Source organism: Aplidium turbinatum, chromosome 9 (genome assembly GCF_918807975.1).
Source record: "Aplidium turbinatum chromosome 9, kaAplTurb1.1, whole genome shotgun sequence".
NCBI lineage: Eukaryota > Metazoa > Chordata > Ascidiacea > Aplousobranchia > Polyclinidae > Aplidium > Aplidium turbinatum.
The window spans coordinates 14,514,533-14,538,345 of NC_137480.1; the positions used below are offsets into that span (position 1 = coordinate 14,514,533).

Here is a 23,813-nt window from a genome sequence, read left to right on the forward strand (position 1 = left end):
TCAATGAACGTCTAAGATGGTTTAGAACAGCAGATCAAATAGTACGCAGCCGTGGCCGAGTGGTTAGCGCGTTGGGCTCGTAGTCGAGAGCCTGCATGTTCGACTCCAGCCACCCGCACTTGCTGTTGTTTCTCAAAAAACTTTACGATAATTGCCTCTACCTAGTGATCGATTTCGAGTAATGGGTAGTACCAAATTTAAGTCATAAGTACAGTAAACAATCGGAAACAGACATTGCCGTCGGCTGCAGCGTGGGTCAGGTGTATGTCGGAAGGCGTACACCGATGAATAGCGCTCAAGTCCGCTTTCCCGCAATGCAGGATAAAGATAAACAAACAAACAAAGTACGTCAATGATTTTTTGAAAATCTATAAGTCAAAATGCTGTATTGGTACAAAAATGGTTGAAAATCGCGAAAAAATCACATAACAATGAAATCCTGTTGAAAATATGAGCAAGAAAATTGAAAATGTAAAAAAAGAGGACATTTGAGCATTTTTGGGTGTCCTCGGAGGACAATTTATTTTTCTTCAAAAAAGAGGACAAATCCTCTTAAAAGAGTATATGGTAGCCCTATGGTTACCTAAACTTGACCAAACTCAAACCATTATCAGAAATTTATTTGAAAAGATAAAAAATTAAACTAAAGCAAATGCAAAGAACAAATCATTAATGTGTAGGCTATTCAATAACCGTATTAACTTTCATGCCTATATCCAAAGGTGGGTAATAGCTCGCTACTTTTGCAGCACCGCTATTTTTGGTGGCAGTAGCGCAACTACATTTTTGTTGGAGTAGCGTCAGCTGCAGTAGGCCTACGGCAGGGCCTCTGAGAGAAACACTAGGGGTACGAAGAGTCATTCCGGGCCCCCTCACTCCGGGCCCCCTTTGCCTTGGGCCAAAAATGTGATGTTTGCTGAAGCGTATTGCACACCACACAACATTTTACTGCAGAATTGGACATCTGTGCGCAATAATAGTAGCCTATCAGGCTGCAATAAAACTAAGTTAATATTTTGTGTTGTGAATATCATGTGATCTGTCCCTCGCCAATTTGTGTATCCTGCATGCATTGAATTCGTGTATCAGTTGTTGATGGTGCTGTTGAGAGGTGTCACTTGTAGCCTACATCTATGTAAAATTTTTAAATTCATTTTTTCATTTCTCTTAGATGTGACTTATAATTATTTCTGAAGAGGACACTATGTGGTGTCCAAAACGTTGGATTTAGTAGTTTTTTCATGTTTTTTTTTGTGTGTTTAGTCTTTAATGTGTGTTTAATGTTAAGCCATTGCCAAGCTCTCTACCAAGGCTCAAACATAAAATCTTGTTAAAACATAATCAAGTTAATCATCTGACCAATCCTAACCTTTCTTCATTAAATTTTGCATTGACCAGTGACCACATGCCCAGCACTAGCGGAGGTGAACGAGAGAAGTCACTTTTTTGACTCCGGCTCCGGTCCTGCTCCGAAAGTATTCTCCGACTCCTGCTCTAACTCCGAAATTCATTCTGAAGTGAAATAAGCGTGAAACTACCTTTGTCAAATCGGTTTAACAAAAAAAGAAGCACCCGGGCTTTTTGCCCGTTTTTTCTCAAACCTGCTTTTGCTACACCATGCCCCTCCACCCCCCTTCCCGGACAGGAGAATAACTAACTTTTATGATTTAATTTAGGGTGCTTTTAACAGAACATTTTTGGACGTAAAGCATTAAATTACTACTTTGGGCCCCTAATTTGCTCGCAAAGCACTCGATTACCTTTCTGGGCCCTTTTGCTAGATTACGCCCCCCCCCCCCCCCCCCCCCAGGACTAAAGAATAACAACTTTTATGCTTGCAATCAGTCGTTTAGAATGGTTTTATCCAAAGATTTTTGCCCATAAAATATAAAACCACAATTTCGGGCCCCTCAACAAACACAGGCCTGGGCCCTCAAGGGTACGCCGTACCCTCCGTACTCCCCTCTCATAGGCCTTGGCTTACGGTACCGTACCGGCGCTAATTTTTTTTCAATGTAACAGCAGTGGAGAAAAGCTACATTTTATTTGTCGCACTCCCGATACTTTTCAATTTAAAAAGTAAAAAAATGACTTGTTTTTGGAGATTTTTTATGAAAACAATGCTTGAAAAAATCAAAGCAGAAATGATTCGACTATTGCGGGTACGGTAGCATCAAGCCACGTTGATGCTGACAAGTGACAAGAGTGACATCAACACCAGTCACGACTTTGAGGATGAATTTTTTGGTGTGTTGACTGTTGGTACCATCGCATGAAACGTCTGTACAGAAAGAAAATCAATTGTGGAGACCTTTTTTTCAGACAGAAGAAAGTCCTTGAGTCCGCCCCGATAGCTCAATTGTTTAGTACATGATTTCGTGAACGAAGAAGCTTCAAGATCAAGCGGCTGTGGTTCGATTCTCGAGGTATGCGCTTAAACAACGTAGGCTATTCTAAGGACTGCTCTCCATTCAGAGGCACCTAATGAATGAAATAATTCCCCGGCAACAACACTTTAACAATCGGAAACCACACTCTGTCAATTTCGATTATCGGCCCTGGATCAAAAGCCTCTACAAGTAAGCCTATGCAAAACTACCAAGAATAACCTATCAAGACTCTGTCAGTCCGAGGATAAAGATTCAAAAACCAAACCAAAATTTCTATGCCGATTTATAACGTCTTTAAATCCTTGCAGTTTTGCATAGCCTACTTGTAGAGGCTTTAAACCACTGACGCAGGCCTGGTCACCCAGATTGACATAGTGAAGTTTTTGATTGTTGAAGTGTTGGCTAAGACTTTTTCTATCCATTAGGTGCCATTATTCCATCCATTTTTCAAAATTTAAACTTTAATTTTTCAAAATTTAAACCCACACCTGCTTTAAACTTTACTTTTTGGAGAACAGGTCTAGTTTTAGTGGCAGCTGACTTAAATGTTTGGGTGGCACCTGACTTTGGTGACCTTTTGGTCTTTCGCTGCCATTCTTGTTGTGCGAATTATTTGTGTTTTTGCTTTTTGTGTCTTTCTTTTTCTCCAACAAAACAAAAAAAATAAACTGAACTGAACTTTTAAACTATTCATTTATCTTATAATTTTGCTTTGTTAAAACTCTGGTTCTTTCTTAACTATTTTCTAGATCCACCACTGCAGTACGGGCGTCGGGCTTTTCCACTCAATCATGCACCAATGGGGAATGGCCTCTTCCTCCTCCTGTGAATGTGGTGCCGAGGAACAGACCGCAGAGCTCATCATCAATGACTGTACCATCTTCAAGCCACATAACGAAGTGAAAGATCTGCGATGAAACCAAAGATTGGCTGCTCTCTAGTAGCCTTCCAGTGTAGTCCGGGAACATCGTAAATCTGGGGTGGTAAAAGGATAAACCCTCGGCCCCAGAGGCTCACACGATTACGACGACCACTGCATTGCCGGCATAGCCTATATTAACTATTTCTTTTTAGAATATTTTAAAGTTGTGTAGCCTACTCTTTGCTAAAATAATAAATCTAAATTTTTTCCATACATTGAATGAGTTTGCTGCCCTAACTTAGCACTTTCTTGTGTTATGTTTATGCGCCATCATTAAACATAGGGACCCACTAATATATTTCCGAAGGAAGCCCAAGGACGTGTTTACAATAACATATACACAATTATATGTTAATTAAAATAACATATAATTGTGTATCTCCTAACTTTCATGCCAAGCCTATCTCTCATTCAACATAGCTTACAAGCAACCGTTGTTCAAACACAGCTACTTAACGAAGCTTTCGTCCAATGCATTTCAATATGGCGAAACAATCATTCTCTCAGATTCGCCCTGCGTGATCTCGATAAATAATACTTTCACTAAATTGTCTCCCATTGTCTCACAGGTTGTAACGGCAGGGAATGGGATGGAATGGAATAAAAGGTACATTTTGGAATGGAGGATGGATAATGTCAGAAGATGTGAATGATGCAAAGAGCAAATTCCGTCAATTTTGCATTGATTCAACGTCTGCAGACGTTCAATGCAGTTTGGAATCATGCTATCTCAATTCCATCGTTACGTTTGCACCGCGGCACCGCCATGTCAAGACATACAAAAGTTGTAAAATAAAGTGAGTTAAAGTTTCCGCTTGATTACGTTTAAAAACGGAAATATGTCAATTATAGGCTGTGTCCTTAGCCATAAAATAAACTGATTACAATAAATAATAATAATAATAATAATAATCGTGCTTTTATTTGCGCCCATTGCGATATCATACAGTACACTGCGATCACAGATGCGATACAACAGACGACAGGAAGCAGCGAAGTGACATATAGTCTTCGAGTCAGCTGCTCCCTTTATATTGGCTTGCCATTAAGTGTCTTTGCTGAAACACAGCCGCGTGCTCTAGAACGGTGTCGAACCCACGCCCTTTCGAGCGTCGCGCAAACGTTCTCACCACTTGGCTACGCAGCCGACGTTTCTGCCATGCACTATACGTAAAAAAATATTACCCACAATCTGTTATATATCTATCAAGGCACTTGGTCACGTAGGCCTACCTACCTCCAAAATCGGAAATACACATAAATTGTCTACACTTTTGCATAATTTTCTCGCTCTTTTCTCTCACTCAATCCCATGTTCTCTACCGAAAGGGTGGCTCTGGACTCAGCACGGAATTTAAAGAATTGCAGTGCCGGTAGAGTTTTACCGGCCTTTCAAAAACCATGATACTGATGCTCCAAAGCAAACAGCTTGCTCACCAACGACCTAACAAATAAACTAACCTATTTCAGGTATGAAGTGAAATTTGCCTTGCATACGTTATATAGGCCTACGAAAGTTAGGGGCAGCACCTCAGATGGATCGTCGAAATTTTACCTCAGTTGGTTGGTTTTGAACCTTTATCCTCGGATTGACAAAGCCTTGATAAATTATTTATGGTAGTTTCGCATACTTTTAGACAGGGTATGGGATGGAATGGAAGACGTTTTTTCCATCTTCCATCCTGAGATTTTTTTCCATTCCATCTTAAAAATCTTCCATTTCATCTCAGAAATCTCTTCCATCTCCATCTTCACATTTTGTGATCTCCGCGTTGAATATGCCACAAATAAACCTAAAAACCATAGCTTTCTGATTGGTCAATTCTGCCTAACGACAGTAGATTTAACAAATTCGCAAAGGACAACAGTCCCGTTGGTTTAATACGAACTGAAAATCGAATTATTTCAACAAGCAACGTAATATTTTGCATGTCTTGATAAAGCGTTAGAAAGTTAATGATGGAATTGGGATGGAATGATGAAAGATTGTCTTCTATCCCATCATCAAGATCTTCTATTCCTTTCCATCCTTGACATTTTCCATCTTCCATCCCAAAATCTGTTTTCCATTCCATCTTTCATTCTATTCCATCCCATTCCCTGCTTCTAGAGGCTTTTGACGCAGGGCCGGTTACTGAGATTGACAAATTGAAGTTTCCGATTGGTGAAGCGTTGTTGCCGAGGAACCATTCCATCAATTCGGTGCCACTGAATGGAGAGCAGCCCTAAACGGGCGTTGCTCAAGTGCACACCTCGAGAGTAAAACCAGCGCCGCTTGATCTTGAAGCTTCTTCGTTCACGAAGTGACAGGCTATTTTCATTTTAAAACCGGTCCGTGAAAGAAAAAGGTTAAGGACCGCTGCCGTAGGCTATAGCCTACTCATTAGGATCAGTAATGTACGCGCATACAAAAAATATTGACGCCGTCAGCGTAAACGCAAACGTTCGAAAAACCATACGCTGTATGTGTCAACGTAACTTGTAAAAAAAGTTGGCTGCGTCAGCGTTAGCGCATACACTAGCGTAAACTCATTTTGTTTGCTAGGTGCCAAACATTCACTCGGTATAAACCACTCGAAACAAACAAGTTTTATTTTGAATCTCCACGAAGAAACACAAGCATTTGAAAGTGTTCATCTGACATTTTGCAGCGTTTTGGTTTCAATATGTCTTTGCCCATTGAAAACATTCTTTCAACATATTTAAAATTTGGAAAGTTTGATAAAAAAAAAATGCAAACAACAAGCTAAGACATCAAAAAGTAGGTTATACGTTGACGCTATGCGCTAAAAAATCGCGAAAACTTTTTGGCGTAGCCTCAAGCAACAACTATCCAAAAAAATGTGGCAGCAATCGTTAGTGTAAACAAAAAGTCTACGCCGCAAGTCTACGGCGTAGAATCTCTGATTAGGATAGATTTGCATTGAAAACAAATAATAGCTATGATCAATGCTGCCACAGCAAATTTGGAAAAAGCACAAGATATAAGAAAAAAAAGCACAAGATTTGGATACAAAAGCACAAGATTGCAAAATTGAACCTTTGCGACCCATTTTGTGCCAATTTGAAAAATAACATGACTCTGAAATCAACAATTTAGAGAAGATACATGCTTACTAATGTTCTCTTTCTATTCGTGGTCTTTAATTTAGTTCAGTTGTTTTTATTTCTACGGTCCATCATTTCAAAAAATTTAATATTACATATCTCACAAAAGGCTACATATCAATCAGTTTTGTCTTCTTGTATCTAACTTTTAAAATCAGGATAATCCAACCATTGACAATTAAAAGGCTGTTTATACCACTTTTTCGTTTTGGGACTTGGTGAATGATTGTCATTATTTGATGCTGATGTACTCTTTTCGCTGCTCTTGTTATCTAGTATCGGGCAACACAACCTCTGAGTTTGACGACAAGCACATACTGTACTCTCTTCAGATCAAGTTTTTAGCTAATCTTGTCTGGCCTGATAACTCAATGAGTAAAATTGGTCAATATGCCTAATTGCCTAAGTACCATGTGGAACCGAAAACCTAGTTACCAAAACCTTTTAGTTCCAGTCCTTAATTCTCTACCAAACTCAAACCATGGTAGCAACGATTAATTTGACTTTGATTAAAAAGCACAAGATTTAGCCAAAAATCGATCGGAAAGCACAAGAACACAAGATCAAAAGTAAAAACACAAGATCTTGTGCTAAAACACAAGCCGTGGCACCACTGGCTATGATATAGCAGTTTTGACGTCGCATATAATGTTTTAAGCAGACGACGTAGTTGGCTTACTTAACCCAATAAGGAAAATTGCCTATGGTCCAATAAGGAAACACGCGTATTGAGTGTATAGGCTATAACCCAGACATCTACTTTGTCTGGTCCAGATGTTTACCAGATCGGGTAAGGATTTGACCAGATCTTTGCCAAATCTGAACCAGATAAAGTGGCAGTCTGGAAACTAGCCTTCGTTCAGTGACGTAAGCAAGATTTTTGTTTGTTTACTCCAATTTGTTTTTGTTTTCTTGCTATCACAACGAAAAACTATAGCTTATATGCCAAACACAGGGACTAGTTTAGGTGTCCCTGGTCAAACATGCCACATGTCTAGAAAAAAGTAGAAGCAACAAAACGCGAACGTTACAACGTGTTTAGAACGAAACAGGGTAGGCCTAATCAATTTAAAATTTGGATCTGTCGCAACACCTTAGTAGACTGCAACAAAGGAGATTCAAAGAAAAGCCATTACACAAGTGCCTGCTGTTCACATTTTTTAGTTGTGCGTTGTAGCTTAAAAGTGCTCAAGCATCCTTCAGTTTACTGCTGGTCTGAAAGCAATTGGCTATACTTACCAAGTGTTTTGATTGGAGACTCTTTCTAAAGAATTGAGTGAGTTTTTACAGCGTTGACAATTCCATTGAAGTTCGCGTCATGTACATCTGAATTGAAAGTTTTTGTATGTTATGGTCACACAGAGGAACTCATTGATCCATATTGATGTAAAACATGCAATAAATAATTTTTTTGTTGATGCTACTTAGAACAAATGAAGGACAAAATTGTAAATGGCAAGTTGTGGTCAGAATCATAGCAGAAATAATCCAAGTCAAACAGACAAACGGTGTTAGTCGGTTCTGTTATTCACAGACGTTTTTTTAAGATAGCCTTATTTATGCTAACTGTGAGTACCGGTAGGTGAAGTTTTTGTTATTTCAATTTCAAGATGGAAGTTCATTTTAGTTTATTTTATTATTTTTTAACCATCATAATCAAAACACAAAATGTGTCAGCTCAGCACATGACAGAAAGTGCAGACGAAAACCAATTTGAACCTGCTATGGCACCAAAAAGAATTTAAGTACCGTAATTTCAAAAATCTTTCGGTCTTTTGTGAGCTCAGCATCTATAAGTGTTTTGACCATAATCAAAGAGATTCGCAAGTTTCATGCTGTTTGTATCTCTAAACCAAACAAAGTAGCAATATTTTCAACTATGCACGCTTTTGCATGGTTTCAACAAGCACATGCAACGTTTTGTATCGCAAAGTTTGATATAGTCTACCGGAGGCTATGCTTTTGAGAACTTTTAGTTTGCATCTTTTACGAGTTCATCTCAAAGTTCTCCTGCTGCCGATAGCACTGTGGTTACACGCACGACTCAAGATCAAGCTGCGCTGGTTCGGCTCTTAGGATGTGCCTTTGAGCAACACATTCAGGACAGCTCTCCATTCAGCGGCACCTAGTGGCTAGTGAATGGAATAATTCCCCGTCAACAACACTTCAATAGCTATCGGAAACTCTATTCTGTCAATCTCGGTGACCGGGCCGCGAAATTTTTTTTCCTACGAGATTTTTGTCTCATTTATTTTAGTCACTTTAAAAGTAAGATTTTCCGAAAGTGTTTGAGAGATTGGTTGATTCAGATTGCGAAATAACTATTTGCCAATAAAATTCTGCAATGATAATAAAATATAAGCTTTCCCTAACCCTACTTTTTTGAAAAGCTCTTGTGCACCGCAAAAATTAATTTAAAGAAAAAAAAAAGTTTGACTTCGACGGGCGTCGAACTCACGATTACTAGGCGGAGGATGATACCACTGAACCAACCGTGCCAACGAGAAACTGTTGCATTCCACACGGTTTTAATACAAACTTTTACCAAAATATGTAAATGAGACAAAAATCTCGTAGGAAAAAATATTTCGCGACCGGGCCTACCTCAGGAGTTCAAAGCCTCTACAAGTAAGCAAAACTGCCAGAATAGGCTAAGCCCTTATGGAAGCTTTTCCCAGTCTGAGGACATTGATCAAATCAATCAAGTTATAACAGTTCTATCTTTTAAAGGAAAAAAAAAAATCAGCAACTATTAGAGTCTTATTTGCAAGATCTCAGAAGAATTGGACCTCATGAAAAACCTTCTGGCCAAACTGATATTAAACCTTAGTCGAGTTTGACTACAAGCTATTAACCATGAGCCAGAGAATGTTATCTTCTTTTGTTGCTAGTTTATGTCACATAGAACAACCTGGTAAGCTACATGCGAAAATAAACACACTGCCTTCCAAACAAATTGGTCGGCTATTTTGAAAGATGGGTAATTCTCTTGGTCTACCACTCAACAATTTCTTTATTTTGCAGACGATTTAAGAAATTGAAAACTGTCGCGATATAGATGGCTATACGGCAATGAGAAACTACCGAAAACATCAAACTGAACTAAGCTCTAAAATCCTACGATGTCAGTAATAACGACGTAAAAGAGATGGAACATGAAGTACAACAATTGTCAAAAGAGTTTGACAGGTCGAAATCGAAACTGCAACAAAGCACAGATAAAAATTCATTGTTTGAATTTTTTCTTGCTCAAGCTAAAGAACGAGATACCAAGGCACGCTTAGAAAAGCTAGCTGCATCTAAGTTTGGTAAACGAAGGAGTAGAAGTTCTTCTATGAACAGATCGCGAAACAACGTGCTTGCTGAACAAAGTAGCACTTTAACCAAATCAATTGATCTGCCGTCATCATATTCAACTAATATTTCAACCAGTGGTCTGAGAAGATCTAGATCAAATGTAGACGTAAAAAAGATTATCAGCAAAGTTGAACTTCGTGATCTACAAGCGCGAGCGGAAGCCAAGCTACAACGAGTCCAACGAAGAGATTCAACAAGTTCCCAACCAAGCCAACAAACATTGAAAAGCAGAAAAGAGTTGGAGCCTGATTCAACAACGTTGAGTAGGCATACAAAATTAAACAATTCATTTTCAAGCTTACCTGATCAACCTCTAGTTTTTGATACCAGGCAGACGAGTCCGTCGAAATCTACAAGTAGCTCTCATCACCGGAAGTTTTCTTCATTTCTCAACAACAGCAGAGTAACTCGACCTGCAGGAATGTATTACTTGGTAAAGTGCCTTCCTGAGGACAACAAACGTGAAATTAATCAAAGTTCTCTGCGTCGGACACATTCCGCTCGTAGTTCCACTTGGACGGGATGTGAGATTCGATATTTAGAACATTCACTCTTGAACACCAATCCAGAAATGTTTGAAGCTTCTAAGCAAAATAAAGGCTTGCATATTCAAGGTATCAAAGTAGCTTTTTTGTGTATCCAGGCTTACACCTGATGGTTGACGATTTATATTAAGTGAACGAAAAGGCAAGCCAACCAATTTTTAAGTCCACCTTTAGGAATGCTTTTAAGTGTCTTTCCAAAGACACGGTCGCATGCTCTTAAACGGTGTCGAACTCGCGCCCTTTCGATTTCCGTTCTAGTAATTGATTTGAGTGGTTTACTGATTCTTATACTTTAATTTTCATGTTTGCAAATCTAAGTTTGCTTTAAATCTTGCCTTACTGTTCTGCAAGTTATTTGAGTTTGTACGTTTTGTATAATTATAATCCACGTTAGACTTAAAGTCTCTTCTATATTTGATTAGATGAGAATAACAACTATAACGTTGATTATCTGAATACTTGTGAAGCACCGCGGTCTATAAAAACAACAGAACATTTGCAGGTGACTAAGCCTATTTGTACCATTATTTACCTTTTATATATTCAACAATTCACAAAGATTCTTGAACATAACAACGATGTAGCATTGCAGCATCTGGTTGTTTTGTTGCTAGTTGTTTGAATGTTAGTTCGAGTTCACAGCCATTTATGTTGTCTGCAATTAGCCTACAATACTTTCAGAATCTTCTAATATTGTGTTCATATTACAGAGAAATAAATCAACCTCCCAAACTTCGTTAGATACGAATTCCACAGCACAGGATATTTCAAATAGGAATGAAGAAAAAAGCATCGATGTCTCGTTTGATGTGAAGTATGTGGAACTTAGGCTATACCAGTATCCGTGGTCGTTGAGGAGCTAACTTTTGGGCACGGTAGCAATACCAAAAAACACACTTATAGGAAGCACCTGAGGTAGTTTCCTTTTAAATCAAAAGTTGTCTCTAAATAAAATAGATTGGATGCAGAATGCACATGCATCACAGACACAGGCCCTCGTCCAAACGTCTCTTGGACTCCCGATCAACGGTGCTGCCAGTAGCCTTATTGTTAGTTAAGTAAACAACTTACAAAGCAACTTATTGTGCATTGAATGAAAAAAAGCCTTATCTAAAATCGTAGACTAAACTCCATTTTGTTTATCATCATCATCATGTGCCATCTCCGATCCGAAAATTGGCCCTCAACCGTTCCACAAGCTGCAATCTTCTGCTCTCCTCTTTGTTTCTCCAATAGTCGACGAGTCAAACCACCGCTGTAGCCTTTAGCATGCATTATCATCTCCTCATCTTCTGCATCTGATTCCCTATAACGGTATCTCCAACAACCAATTGATTCAACCGGCCCGCCGATTCTCTCAAAATACATTTTTCGAACTGCACCTTTCTTTTTTGTTAAAATGATTTGTCTATCTGCCTTACACCCCAATTCTATTTCTAATTTATTTGTTTGTTACGTGTTTTGTTGTATTTTCAATATTCATCTATAGCTCTGGAGTTAAAAAGGTTTTATATTTTTGTGGCAGAAGTCCAACTTTGACTTCAATTTAACATAATAGGTTTTGTATATCATGATAGTATAGTCTCAGCTTCGTTTACACACGTAGTCTTCCTGTAAAAAATCCTTTATACGGTATTTCCAAAATGCAAGTTTTACTTGATCGATTTTTCTTTTTACTTAATTTATGCAGCTTCTAGCTTGCGTGATGAGAGACGCAATGTATCCATTTGTAAGTATATAGACCTGTTCCAATCGTTCTCATTTTAATTTGATTCTAATTTTTTTAGTTTCATATTTTTTTTCTATCAAAGTTGTCTTTGTTTTCTTTAAAATAAGTTTTACTCCGTAATTTTTTCTGATGTTATTGGATTGAATACATCATGAATTTTTAATTTTGTATAGGCCTAATTGCATCATTAAATGAAATCTAACTACAGGTACTTTTATAGGTCTTGTGATGAACCTTTAACAGAGCGGTCCAATAATTTTAACTTTGATCTTCTGCCGCTTCCTCCGCCTGAATTTTTTCAAAATGAAGATGAAGAGCTTGAAACAATACAAAACCACCTCAACGATGTCGAAACTTCTTCGAATGAATGCAAAGACAACGACCGCATGCGATGGCAAAACGAACAGAAAATAAAAAAGGTTTAGCACTTTAGATTATTCTTCATATGTGTTTGTTGATCTGCTGCACACTGTATGAATGCATTACTGCCGTGTTAAACCTCATCCAAATATGAATCCACTTCTACGATTTAGTGATGACTTGTTGATCATTGAAAAATTAAATTTTTTATCATACTGAACTGTAAGTCTTCCTTGTAGGTCAACTCAAATGTACATTAAAATCCCATTGATTTGTTTTAGGAAAGAGCTGAAGCAAGAGCAAAGCAAGAAGTCAAACGACGCGAACAAAGGCAAAGGTTTGATAACTTCAAAACTCTTAGCCTACTTACCGTTGCTCTTACTTTACTTAACGTCTTACTTACTTTACTTCAAAACGCCTACTGGTACTGTAAATAAAAACCTATTCATTTCGAACTTTTTAGCCAAAAAATGCAACGAGAAGACAAAAGAAGAAAAGAGATTGAAACACAAAGTGGCCATAACTGCAGAAGTGAACAAATCACAGCGCAAACTGAAAAGGAAGATCAAGAAAAGAAGTGGAATGATAATTACAATGATTTGGTAAAATTTATTTTATTAATTAGCCTAACTGCATAGCCTAGTTATTTCTATACCAACCTTTTGTTTTATGTTAACCTAAAAAGATAAAAAGAATTTACCCCGAATCAGTCACGCTGTCGGCTGCATAGCTTGGTGGTGAGAGCCCTGGAACGGCAATCGAAAGGACGCCGGTTCGACACCGCTCAAGAGCATGCGGCTGTGTTTTTGGCAGGACACTTAAAGGCATGCCTAAAGGTGGACACGAAGATTGGCTTCCTCGCCTTCCCGTCCACTTAATCTAAATTTTCAACCACCCGGTGCAAACCTGGATACGACAAACAAACAAAAGTCAAGGTAGGGTAGCATTTGAAAACAAATAAAAATATTTTAACCAAACCTCCATTAGACTTCTAATCAAACTAAAATAAAAAGTTTTCAACACTTACGCTTTAGCAGTCGTGCTATACAGACTAAAAAGCGTAAATTGGACCAACAATAAAAAAAAACTTACCACTTCCCAAGATCACATTATGAGAAGCATGACCAACAAAAGGCTTCTTGACTACATAAAAATAGAAGACCTATTGACTGTATCGAAGCTACATACAATTGTAAACAGCAAAAATAAAATGAAAAAATTCTAAAACTGTTCGGCCATACTAAAAGATCAAAATACGGAGTCAACACATTCTGCATGGAAGGTAAAGTTAATAGAAAGAGAAAAAGAGGCAGACCACCAAGACGATGGCATGACTACTAGTGCTAGACACGGTATGACATGGCATGACAACATCCAGGCATTGACCGAACTCAATTTGACGACACTGGGCGAGCTGGCTAAAAACCGTGACTCATGAAAACAGATAACCCATGTTTATTGTTCATGCGCAATTTTCTTTAAGCAAAGATGAAGATTGAGTATATATAAAAAGATAAAGTTCTGTCAATGCGAAATTAAAAAAGCTCTGTTGTAGCCTACGTACAATGTTGTAGCCTACTTTTGCAGTTTTCATCTCACTCCAAAATTCTGTGCAGTTGATAAATTGACTTAGTTTTGTTTTATCATAGCTACGTGAGGAAGAAGAGCAACGTCGAAAATTGGAAGAATTGCGGAAAATAAGAAGAGAAGAAGAAAACCAACTCGAAGAATTATTGGTTCGATTTCAATTACTGTTTTTTTGCAGCTTCTTCTTCATCGTGTGTTATATGAGGGCCGTTGACAAGATTTCTCGGGCCCAGTACCAATTTATTTTCTGGCCCCCTTAATCGACAATGTTATGAATATAAAGGTTGTGTACATGCTTTTATTGATGCCGTTTAAGCATGGTCATTTAACAAATCTTGCGCAATCTTAAAATTTCTTGAACCGCAAAACTTACTATCTCTACCTAGCGGTTTCTTTTTTGAACTTTTATTTGTCACATGGCGTTAGAGTATTACTTCTCGATTCCATTGATGTTTAGCAAAGTTAGTGCAGACAGTCAGAGAGTTTTCAATTTGATTTGGGAAAGGTGTTTGGGCCTAACTCAAACATTTGCTCATTGTTGCAATCTGAAAAGCGGTTTGGTCTAATTTTGAGGGCAGAAATAGGGACAGCAATCTTCTTACTTGTGCCATTTCAGTTTTTGAGTTTGAACAAATATTAGCCTGTTTATTTTGAAATTTGTGTTTCGGGAAATATTCGTGGTTAAGGAGATCACTATAACTATACTTGACTAAGTTCTTATTTTACTGTTTGGTGGCTGAGGTGGCTATTTTACCACCAGAAAGCTGAAGTGGGCCCGGTACCCATAATGGGCCCCGGTACTTTACCATCTGACGGCTGAAATGGCTGTTTTAATTTCTGATGGCAATTCCTTTACATCTGATTATATTAAGATCTTGATAATGTTTGAAGTCGCGGGGATTATTTAAAATCCCGGCCCCTAAAATATTCCGGGCCCGGGTCCAAAAGTACTACCTAGACCCCCTTGTCAAGGCCACTGCATCTCTGGTCATACGGCCGTAGCCCAGAGCATCACGCGAGCTTTTTGCAGCTTACAGGAATGCCTTTTACCAAGCTTCCGCTTATTCTTAAATTTCGTAACCATACGGCCAAGCTGGTACATAAACTTTCCTGCTTCTTTAAATCTTTCCAATTTTTTTCATTTTTTTGTATTTTTTCTATCAAGGAATATCCTAACATTTTGTTTGAAATTTTGGTAAACCTTGACTTAAATGAAAATTAGTCGTGCCACAACAACATTCTAATGTTTATTAGCTATCTCTTATTATCGCACCGTAGCTCAAAGAATAATTAAAGTAACGTAGTGGACACATGGACGGTTATCTGTTGTTTTCTTTTAGGCAAAGCGTGAAGCGGAAGAAAACAAACAAAAACTCAACGTATTTCACAGAAAAAAAAAGAAAAAGATCTCGGTAGTTAGTAAAAATTTTAAACGCTGTTTTAATTTGATGCAAACTAAGAAATGGTGGATGATAGGTCTATACTGATTGAGTTGAAGATAAAAAGTTATTATAAATTTAGCTAGCTTGTAACTGAAAAAAAAAAAAGAACTGTTGCTTATTCATTGAACTGATACAATTTTCAACGTCTACGGCTAACAGAAACTTTTATAAAAAAATGTAAAACCGTATATAGCCTAACCTGTTTGCTCTATTTGCTGATGCCGTGCTGAGGTGTAGGCCTATACAGGGGTCACCAACTGGCGGCCCGCGGGCCGCATGCAGCCCGCCACGCTGTTATGTGCGGCCCGCGGAAGGTATCATCGTACAAGTATAACCAAAAATACTTTTCTTGAGGAGTTAAAGAGCATGAAGGCAAAAAATACTTTCTGGGACGCATATTTTCGCTTTGTAAACGATTCCACCGACCGACCAATCAGATTGTAGTTCTAGGTGGGGGTCGCTTAAAGTTATTCCAATGCGATGTCCAGTCACACTGTCAGCATAGGGTTGCTTATTTTGAGTTTGTAAATGTCATGTAAACACTAGTGTGCGTTTCACCGTTATTGTGTTAGCAAAATAGGTTGGCGTGCCAACTCATATTATAATAAATTAACAAAATATTACATATAAATTTAAAGACTTTTCTAGTTTGTATTACCAAAATACTTAGCTTAGTACTGCAAAATGTTGTTTATAATTCTTGCCATGCTGATAAGCACCGCAAGTGACAATTGTCTAATAAATAATCAAAGAAAGACGGTTTTATAGACTCTCACAAAAGGGATGGAAAACCAACTCATTGCTTTTTTTAGAGGGAACACTGTTCATGAGTTACGATAGAATCGTGTTTTCGGTGATTTCCACAAGCGTTTGTTTCATGGTGCCTGTGGTTTCTTTTTCCCTGTTATTGGAGCCTATTTTTCGCTGATATGTTTGCAGGTCACTAGTGTTGCCTGTATTGCGATGTGTCAAACATTTCCTTGTTCGCTGAAACTGTTAATTGCAAGATATCTTTTGTGAAGCGAAGTGACAACACCACTCTTGCTTGGCGATGAATATTCTGATGAAACTGCTCGCCTCGCTATAAGTGCGCAAAACAAGTGGCCTCGTTTATTAGGCATTGTTACAGAAGTCAAAAGTATTGTTAAAGGAGCTTAGCCTGGCAGCAGCGTTGTTCGACTAATGTTGTTGCTGCAGTATTCTAACATAAGTATTAACAACATGTAACGCTGGATACTGGGTACGAAATGTGCTCTTTTCTAGCATAAGAGTCAACCTACCTACAATTTTATTAGTGCGGCCCGCCACAGCTTTCCTTAGTGCCAAAATGGCCCGCTTGCAAAAAAAGGTTGGTGACCCCTGGCCTATAGTCCTGCAGTAGGTACCTATGTTTATTGAGTAGCCTATGCTATTTTTATATGGGCGACAGAATAGCGCTATCTCGTAAGTCTGATTCCAATGGATAGCAATTTTTAGTTCATGTAAAAAGTCTAAAACATTCTGAAATATGAAATGCAACCATCTGTTGGGCAAAAGTTTTGTACTAAGATAGTCACTGGATAAAAGTGATTTACCGGCAGTGTTGTACGCGTCATTGAAATAATTTGACGGCGTCAGCGTCAGCGCGAATTGCCTAAAATCTTTACGGCGTAAAGGACAACGTAAGCTCTTAAAGAAATTGACGGCGTCAGCGCCAGCGCTAATTTCTAGCGCTATTTTTCGCCAGCGTCTCATAAAACGGAAATATTTCAACCAAGTTCAGGCTAACAATAGCTATAAATAAAGAGCAGGTATTATGTTTTGAGACTGTATTCTAATTAGCTGCTCAGCCTATTAGTTATTTCCTTGCAGAAAAACAAGCATTTCAAAACGTTTGTCTGACAATCTGCTGCGTTTGGGACTCATATTCAGGGGCGCCGGAGCGATTTTTGACTGGATGGGCAGGAGAATGAAAAAAGGGCACTTTTGTTGCTAAAAGGCCAATTTTTTTGTAAGTTTTAAGATAAGATATAGCGATAATGCTCATCTATCAGCTCATTATCGAGTAATGATACAAGTGTCCGCTATACAAAGAACAATGGCACGAAAGGGCATCATGCTATTTTATAATGATGTAACATAACTTACTGTGATGAAGAATTTTGTGTCGTAAATATTATTTTGAGGCAAAAATAGAACATTATAATTAGGCTAAAAGCGAATAGCATAAATTTTTATATTGCAAAGTGTGCCATAGCTTACATGACATTAAAAGGGCACCATTGCCCCCTCTTCCCTCCCCATCCACAGAAATTTGAGGGCAGGGGGCATCCGCTCCCCTTGCTCCCCCTCCGCTTCCGGCGCCCTGCGCATATTGTCCTTTCCAAGTGAAAACATGCGTTCCACAGCAGCGCTGGTTGGTATTGGTGTGTTGTAATTCAAAAACAAGTTGAAAACGTTTAGTCGGAAAGGTATCACTGTTCCAATCGTGCTGTGATAGTTTAGCATGTATAAATCTTTCAACGAGGTCCACTACACCAACATCGCTCTTTTCAGGGGCATAGAGCTCTTGAAATAAAGTATATTCAACGTCCGCGATGCCATTCATGGATTTTTCGCTTTCTGTCTCTGATCCCTCGTTCTCAATACATGGGTGATCACCATTTGGCGAACTTCTTCCGCATGTATTCCAGGGAGCCATTCCAACCAACGCAAAAGCCGGTAATTCGGATGAGTCGCGCTGGCCAGAATACATTGTGAAACTCTTATTGTGAAACGAGATTTTCCATGAAAACAAAAAATGACGCTTAGCGCTTGACGCTTAAAATCGGCAAAATAGTTGACGGCGCTATCACTTCCGTCAACTGAAAAATAAATTGACGGCGCTAGCCTTAGCGTCAACAAAAAGTTGACGCCGTCAACGTACAACACTGTTTACCGGTAGGCCTATTGTTTTTGTAATGTTTTACAGGAACAAGTAAAAGAACAGTCTTGTAAGAAAGGTTTAGAAAGACTTCACTCAGAAAAGGAAATGTAAGTTTGAAAATGTTGAAAATTTTATTCAGCATGTTTCTTGAAGTTGAATTATTGCCGGACACAAATTTGACAGGCTACATGGAAAAACAATAATGGTATTGTAATTGTTCATCAGTCGTGATAGCTCAGAAACTTTTAAAATGTTTTAAACATTTCATCAACATTAAACATACTCCTTCTTCTTTGTCTGAGCTCCTGAGGTTACTGGAGTTAAGACTGGCTACTGAAGAGCAGCCAGCCCTTGGTTTCATCCTTCAAAACACGCAGATTTTTCTCTTCAATTGGTGCATGGAAGATTATGCAATCGACACATGCCAAAGACACAGCTGCGGTGTCTTTTTTAATGTTTGAACTAAAGCAACTTTGAATGCATGCAGTCTAGGCCTAAAAAATTCTAACCAGCTTCAGATTTTGGATAAATTTTGTAGTAAATCTATTTATGTCCACAGAAATCTTTCTTTGAAAAAGCACATCAGAGATCCTTCGAGAATGTCCTTCAAAGATCGGCAACTGTTATTTCAAGGAGGAGCCAACAGTCCAATTGCCAGGATTAAGTCTAGAAAGTTGTTGGAAATAGAAAAAAGTTTACAAAATAAACTTTAATTTGCCTTCTGTTTTAGTGCAAATTTGGGAAATAGTAGCCTTTGCGTATTTCTGTTTGCGTTATGATTGCGTTGACGTTTCGCAGATAAGCTAAAACGTAGGCTACAGCTGTCGCATCCCTTGTGTTATCACTAACTAAGGTAAACATTTAAACACATTAGCCCATAGCACGACTTAGACCAGGGCCGGATTTAGCTAATGGGGGCCCGGGGCACTTTTAGATCGGGGGGCCCCCGTGCAAACATTTTTTTCGCGCCTACGGCGCGAAAAACCATCTTCACGTCTACAGTAGCATTAATCCAGCACTGCACAGCATTTTGCAGAAACGTCAAAGGCTGAAAGCAAAAAACTAACACAAAATCACATTTTTTCCACGTAGAGGGGCCTTTCAGAAGTCAAGGGGCCCGGGGCACCTGCACCCTCTGCCCTCTCCTAAATCCGGGCCTGACTTAGACTTTCTAATACAGGAGAGAAAGAAGGAGAGGATTTTATTTTGTCTGTTGTTGTTTGAATGATACAAGTAGGCCTAAATTCAGAATGAAATCATTTATCAACATATCAGCAAAAAAGCTACATTTCAATACAGACAGGAAACAGCAAAAAATATAATAATCATTAAAGTTCCTTAAGTTGATTTTAAATTTGGGGTACCGGTAGCAGATTTGGCGGGAACAATTCGGAAAAGTTTCAATCTAAAAATAAAACCTATACTTCAAAAAAATCAAAACTACTGTGTTTTTTAATGATGACTGCTGCGCATCCACGTCAATATTGGAACCGGCAAATGCAATCCACAACACTTTTCATTAGGTTGTTATTTGTTACTACATATGTACTGATTTTCTTTGTCTTTTGTTTTTATGTTTTGCTGTTTGTTTTTATGATCCGTGCCACATGATCTACTATTCAGGTACGTTTTAAACCTTTCAAAGTTTTACCACCTTTTCTCGTTCCTTCAATCAATGGTTTATTTGTCAGGAACAAAAACATAGTAGGCTACATGTTTGAAATATGCAAGTAATAGGCATATATACATTACACAATGCAAAAGTTACACATGTTCCCATAATCACAGAGAGACAACGAAACGACCATACGATCTACTAAAAAACAAGAATTTTATAAAGTTTTTATCGAAAACAGCAAAACAAGAGCAAACAAGAAAAAATTACGAAGTAGGCTGAACATAGCCTACAACAAACTTATAACAAAATGTGTTTTATTGATGGCCGGTTTGCAAAATAATGCTTGCCTCAAACCGATCCGTAGTGCAAAAAAGTTGCCGACCCCTGAGCTATAGCTTACAGCTCATGTAGCCTATAATCGTCAAATAAAAAAATGTTATTTTTAATTTTAACTTGATATCTTGTCTTTTTACAATTCTTGTGTAGGCCTAATTTTAAATGATTGAAAACCATAGAAAAAGTGCAGGATATCAGCAGTTTTGCTTACTGTTGGCCTAATGCATTTTTATGAGAATTGCATTAATTTCGATGATCTCATTGGTAGCGCGGGCCCAAATAATCCTCTCAACGGCCTTGCTCATAAGTAAATAATTTCAACTATCCAGCTGGGTTCCATTAACCGGTAGGCCTACTTCGAATGGTCGATGCAAGGGATGGTGTCATTTGTGAAATCAACAAACAAGCTTTCATCTAAACAACCAAAAGACTGAAATTTAATTCAATATCTCTGAACACTAGAATAAGAATTTTAGCCTGCTGGCGTAAGCTACGTTTGGTTCGTTCTGCTAGCCCACGTGCAGTGGCGTAGGCAGGGGGGGGGGCCATGCCCCCCCCCCCTTAAAAATGGTTTAGTAGTTAATGACGTAGATTAAGGCATTTAATATGTTTTGCATTGCTTTGTCAAAGCAATCACTTTAACAATGTTGTTTTATAGACTAAGCCAATACGAAATACATAGCCCAATCTACCTACCCCACCCCAGGTATGCCAATGTAGCATAGTGTTCTGTAAGCCTATTATGGTGATTAGTGAGAGAGAAATAGATAAAGTCTAAACTAAAACCATACTGGGATATAATGAAGACGTCTGGCATATCAATGGCCAGTGGCGTAGCCAAGGGGGGGGGGGGGGGGTTGGGGGTTACAACCCCACTTTGGCACGCGTGTGACGTCACGATATTGAGAATGATGCTTTCAGTCTCTTTATGCTTGGGAATGATGCTTTCAGTCTAAAAAAACTTGCCTAATTTTAAACAAAACTGCATTAAAAGAGCGAGTTTTGCCAATACCAAACATTCAAACATCTCAGCCAGGAATTAACAACAAGAAAACATAGAGACTTAGCTTTATTTCCGAAAAATGCCGAAGAAAACATGTTCTTATTCTTTTGCTATGCCACCTGACAGCACCATTTTACAGAAATATTCATACCCACATTTTTGTTGAAAATGCTCTCAAAATGCACCAAATTCAAAGAAATTTTTCAAAATTTTCTGGGGGAGGCCCCCCAGACCCCCCGTCGCTGGGTGTCGTCTTAAGCGAAAACGCCGTCGGGCTTCGCCCGCCGGTCGTCAAAACTCCCCCTTTCAAAATTCCTGGCTACGCTACTCTCAATGGCCCCCCCCCCTTGAGAAAATCCTGCGTACGCCACTGCCCACGTGGCTGCGAATTCCACATTATATAGTATATAGCCTGTCCAAAAAATAGGCTACGCGGTGGTTTCTTCCAATTCCAGATTACGGGCCCTTAAAATTATAGCCTACCGGGGCCAAGTTCAAAAGTAGTTTATTCACTGGACCTCTTATCAACGTTAACTAGGCCTACAATATTTTCATAGCCCAAAAAGAGTAGCCTACACGTTTCACCAGCAAGTAAAATGCAAGTAGAATTTTACGTTTGTACAATCTTTTATATCTTTTGGATAATTTTAAGCTGATGCAGCAAAAGTTACAGCAAAAAAACAAGATAAATTTATATGCTAGATTTGGCCTACGACTGTTTTGCAGCCCCCTTATACGGTCTGATTTGTTAGCCTACATTCTGCAACACGCTTCCAGATTATTCCCACTTTTGAGTGAAATTGAAAAAATCATATTTTAACATCATTTGCTCTCCTTCCCAAGTGACACAATGAGTTTCAACATCACAAGGGTTAGAAAAACGAAGACAAATTATTATTTAACCTGTAAGATTCCTTCAGACTGGTAACAGGACCTGCTTACAAGGACTTTTTAACAGTCTGCTTGGACGTTTTTAAATATAGTTTTTCTCATTTTTGACTACTTCCTCAAGGCAACAAAAAGCTTCCGACATGAAAACTCTATCGATCTGGCGACTGAAACTCAGCGAAGCCAAAACTGTGGCAGCAGCTTTTCACCTCCATAATCGGGAAGCTGATCGTGAGCTACACGTCCAGAACAACGGAAAATCTCTGTCCTTCTGCCCCGAACCAAGATATCTTGGGGTGACACTGGACAGATCGCTCACATACCGCCACCATTTGGTGTCACTGCGCAAGAAACTCACATCCCGCGCTGCGCTACTCAAGCGCCTGGCAGGCTCTAGCTGGGGGGCGAGGGCTGACACTTTGCGTATAGCAGCCTTAGCTCTTGTCTACTCTTCAGCAGAGTAGGCTACTGTGCACCTGTCTGGTGCCGCAGTGCTCACTGCCATAACATCGACACTGCCATAAACAGCGCCCTGCGCACAGTGACCGGATGCCTGCGTCCCACACCATTGGACAATCTCCCCATTCTCGCTGGCATCCAACCCGCTGAGCTTCGTCGCAAAGAAGCCACTCTGTCCCTCGGTCGACGGGCACTGGAGCCTAACCACCTTCTCCACCACAAGATCTCTGCTCTCCCAAACGAGCACTCCCGTCGACTGAAATCAAGACACCCATTCGTGGCAGCCGCTCAACTTCTTATCAACGAAGCTGATGTACAAGACATCTCTGCGGCTGCTTGGGCGGACCATAAATGGAGTTCTGAATAGAAGTCCACCGCCACCAGACTCTATTCGTTCATCCCCGACGCCGACACACGCCCCATCGGTCTAACACTACCAAGACAGGCATGGGTGCGCCTTAACCGTCTCCGCACGGGCGTCGGGTTTTTCCGCTCAACCATGCACCAATGGGGAATGGCCTCTTCCTCCTCCTATGAATGTGGTACCGAGGAACAGACCGCAGACCACATCATCAATGACTGTACCATCTTCAAGCCACCTAACGGAGTGGAAGGTCTGCATGTCATGGATGATAAAACCAAAGACCGGCTGCTCTCTAGTAGCCTTCCAGTGTAGTCCGGAAACATCGTGAATCTGGGGTGGTAAAAGGATAGACCCTCGCCCCCAGACGCTCACACGACGACGACGACGAGTCAGCAAAAAGTGAAAATATCTGATTTTTAGAAAGTTTAAGTCAGACAACAGCGATCGCAAAAAATTACAAAATGTGACAAATCAGGCCTCACCTCCCGGTAGCAATGACTTAACTTTTTCAGTGAGAAAGGATCAGCTTTGAAATTACAAAATTGTTGGCATGAAATATGATTGAAATTGTATGCTACTCAGTGCTGTATTCGTAAAAAAAGCACAGGATATACTGTCAGATTTGCCAAAATGATAAATAATACACAACTTGCAAACTACTAAGCTTAATCTTTATTCTACCATAACATGAATTATTATCAACGTCAAAATTGGACGAGAGGTACAAAAATGTTAATTGTTTGTTTGTGTGTTTGTACCTCGGTACGGAATTAAGTTCATGGTCACCCGTGTAGTTTTGG

At 39.2% G+C, this 23,813-nt stretch overlaps 1 protein-coding gene across 5 annotated transcripts; it reads left to right on the plus strand.

Moving 5' to 3' along the window:
• The first annotated feature begins 3,162 nt into the window (after window positions 1-3,162).
• Window positions 3,163-19,944, plus strand: LOC145777260 (uncharacterized). 5 transcript variants are annotated; one of them, XM_082588600.1, is made up of 12 exons: window positions 3,163-3,289; window positions 3,882-4,109; window positions 9,445-10,391; window positions 10,745-10,824; window positions 11,033-11,136; window positions 12,272-12,470; window positions 12,693-12,748; window positions 12,875-13,013; window positions 14,061-14,147; window positions 15,339-15,413; window positions 18,391-18,452; window positions 18,905-19,944. In XM_082588600.1, exons 3-12 carry the CDS (start codon window positions 9,569-9,571, stop codon window positions 19,056-19,058), a joined length of 1,779 nt encoding a protein of 592 aa, XP_082444726.1. In that variant the 5' UTR covers window positions 3,163-3,289; window positions 3,882-4,109; window positions 9,445-9,568; the 3' UTR covers window positions 19,059-19,944. The 5 variants fall into 5 exon arrangements, 4 of the variants coding, with proteins under 4 accessions (XP_082444726.1, XP_082444725.1, XP_082444728.1 ...); XM_082588599.1 differs by having other exon boundaries at window positions 3,252-4,109; XM_082588602.1 differs by having other exon boundaries at window positions 3,254-4,109; window positions 15,339-15,410.
• The last annotated feature ends 3,869 nt before the right edge of the window (window positions 19,945-23,813 follow it).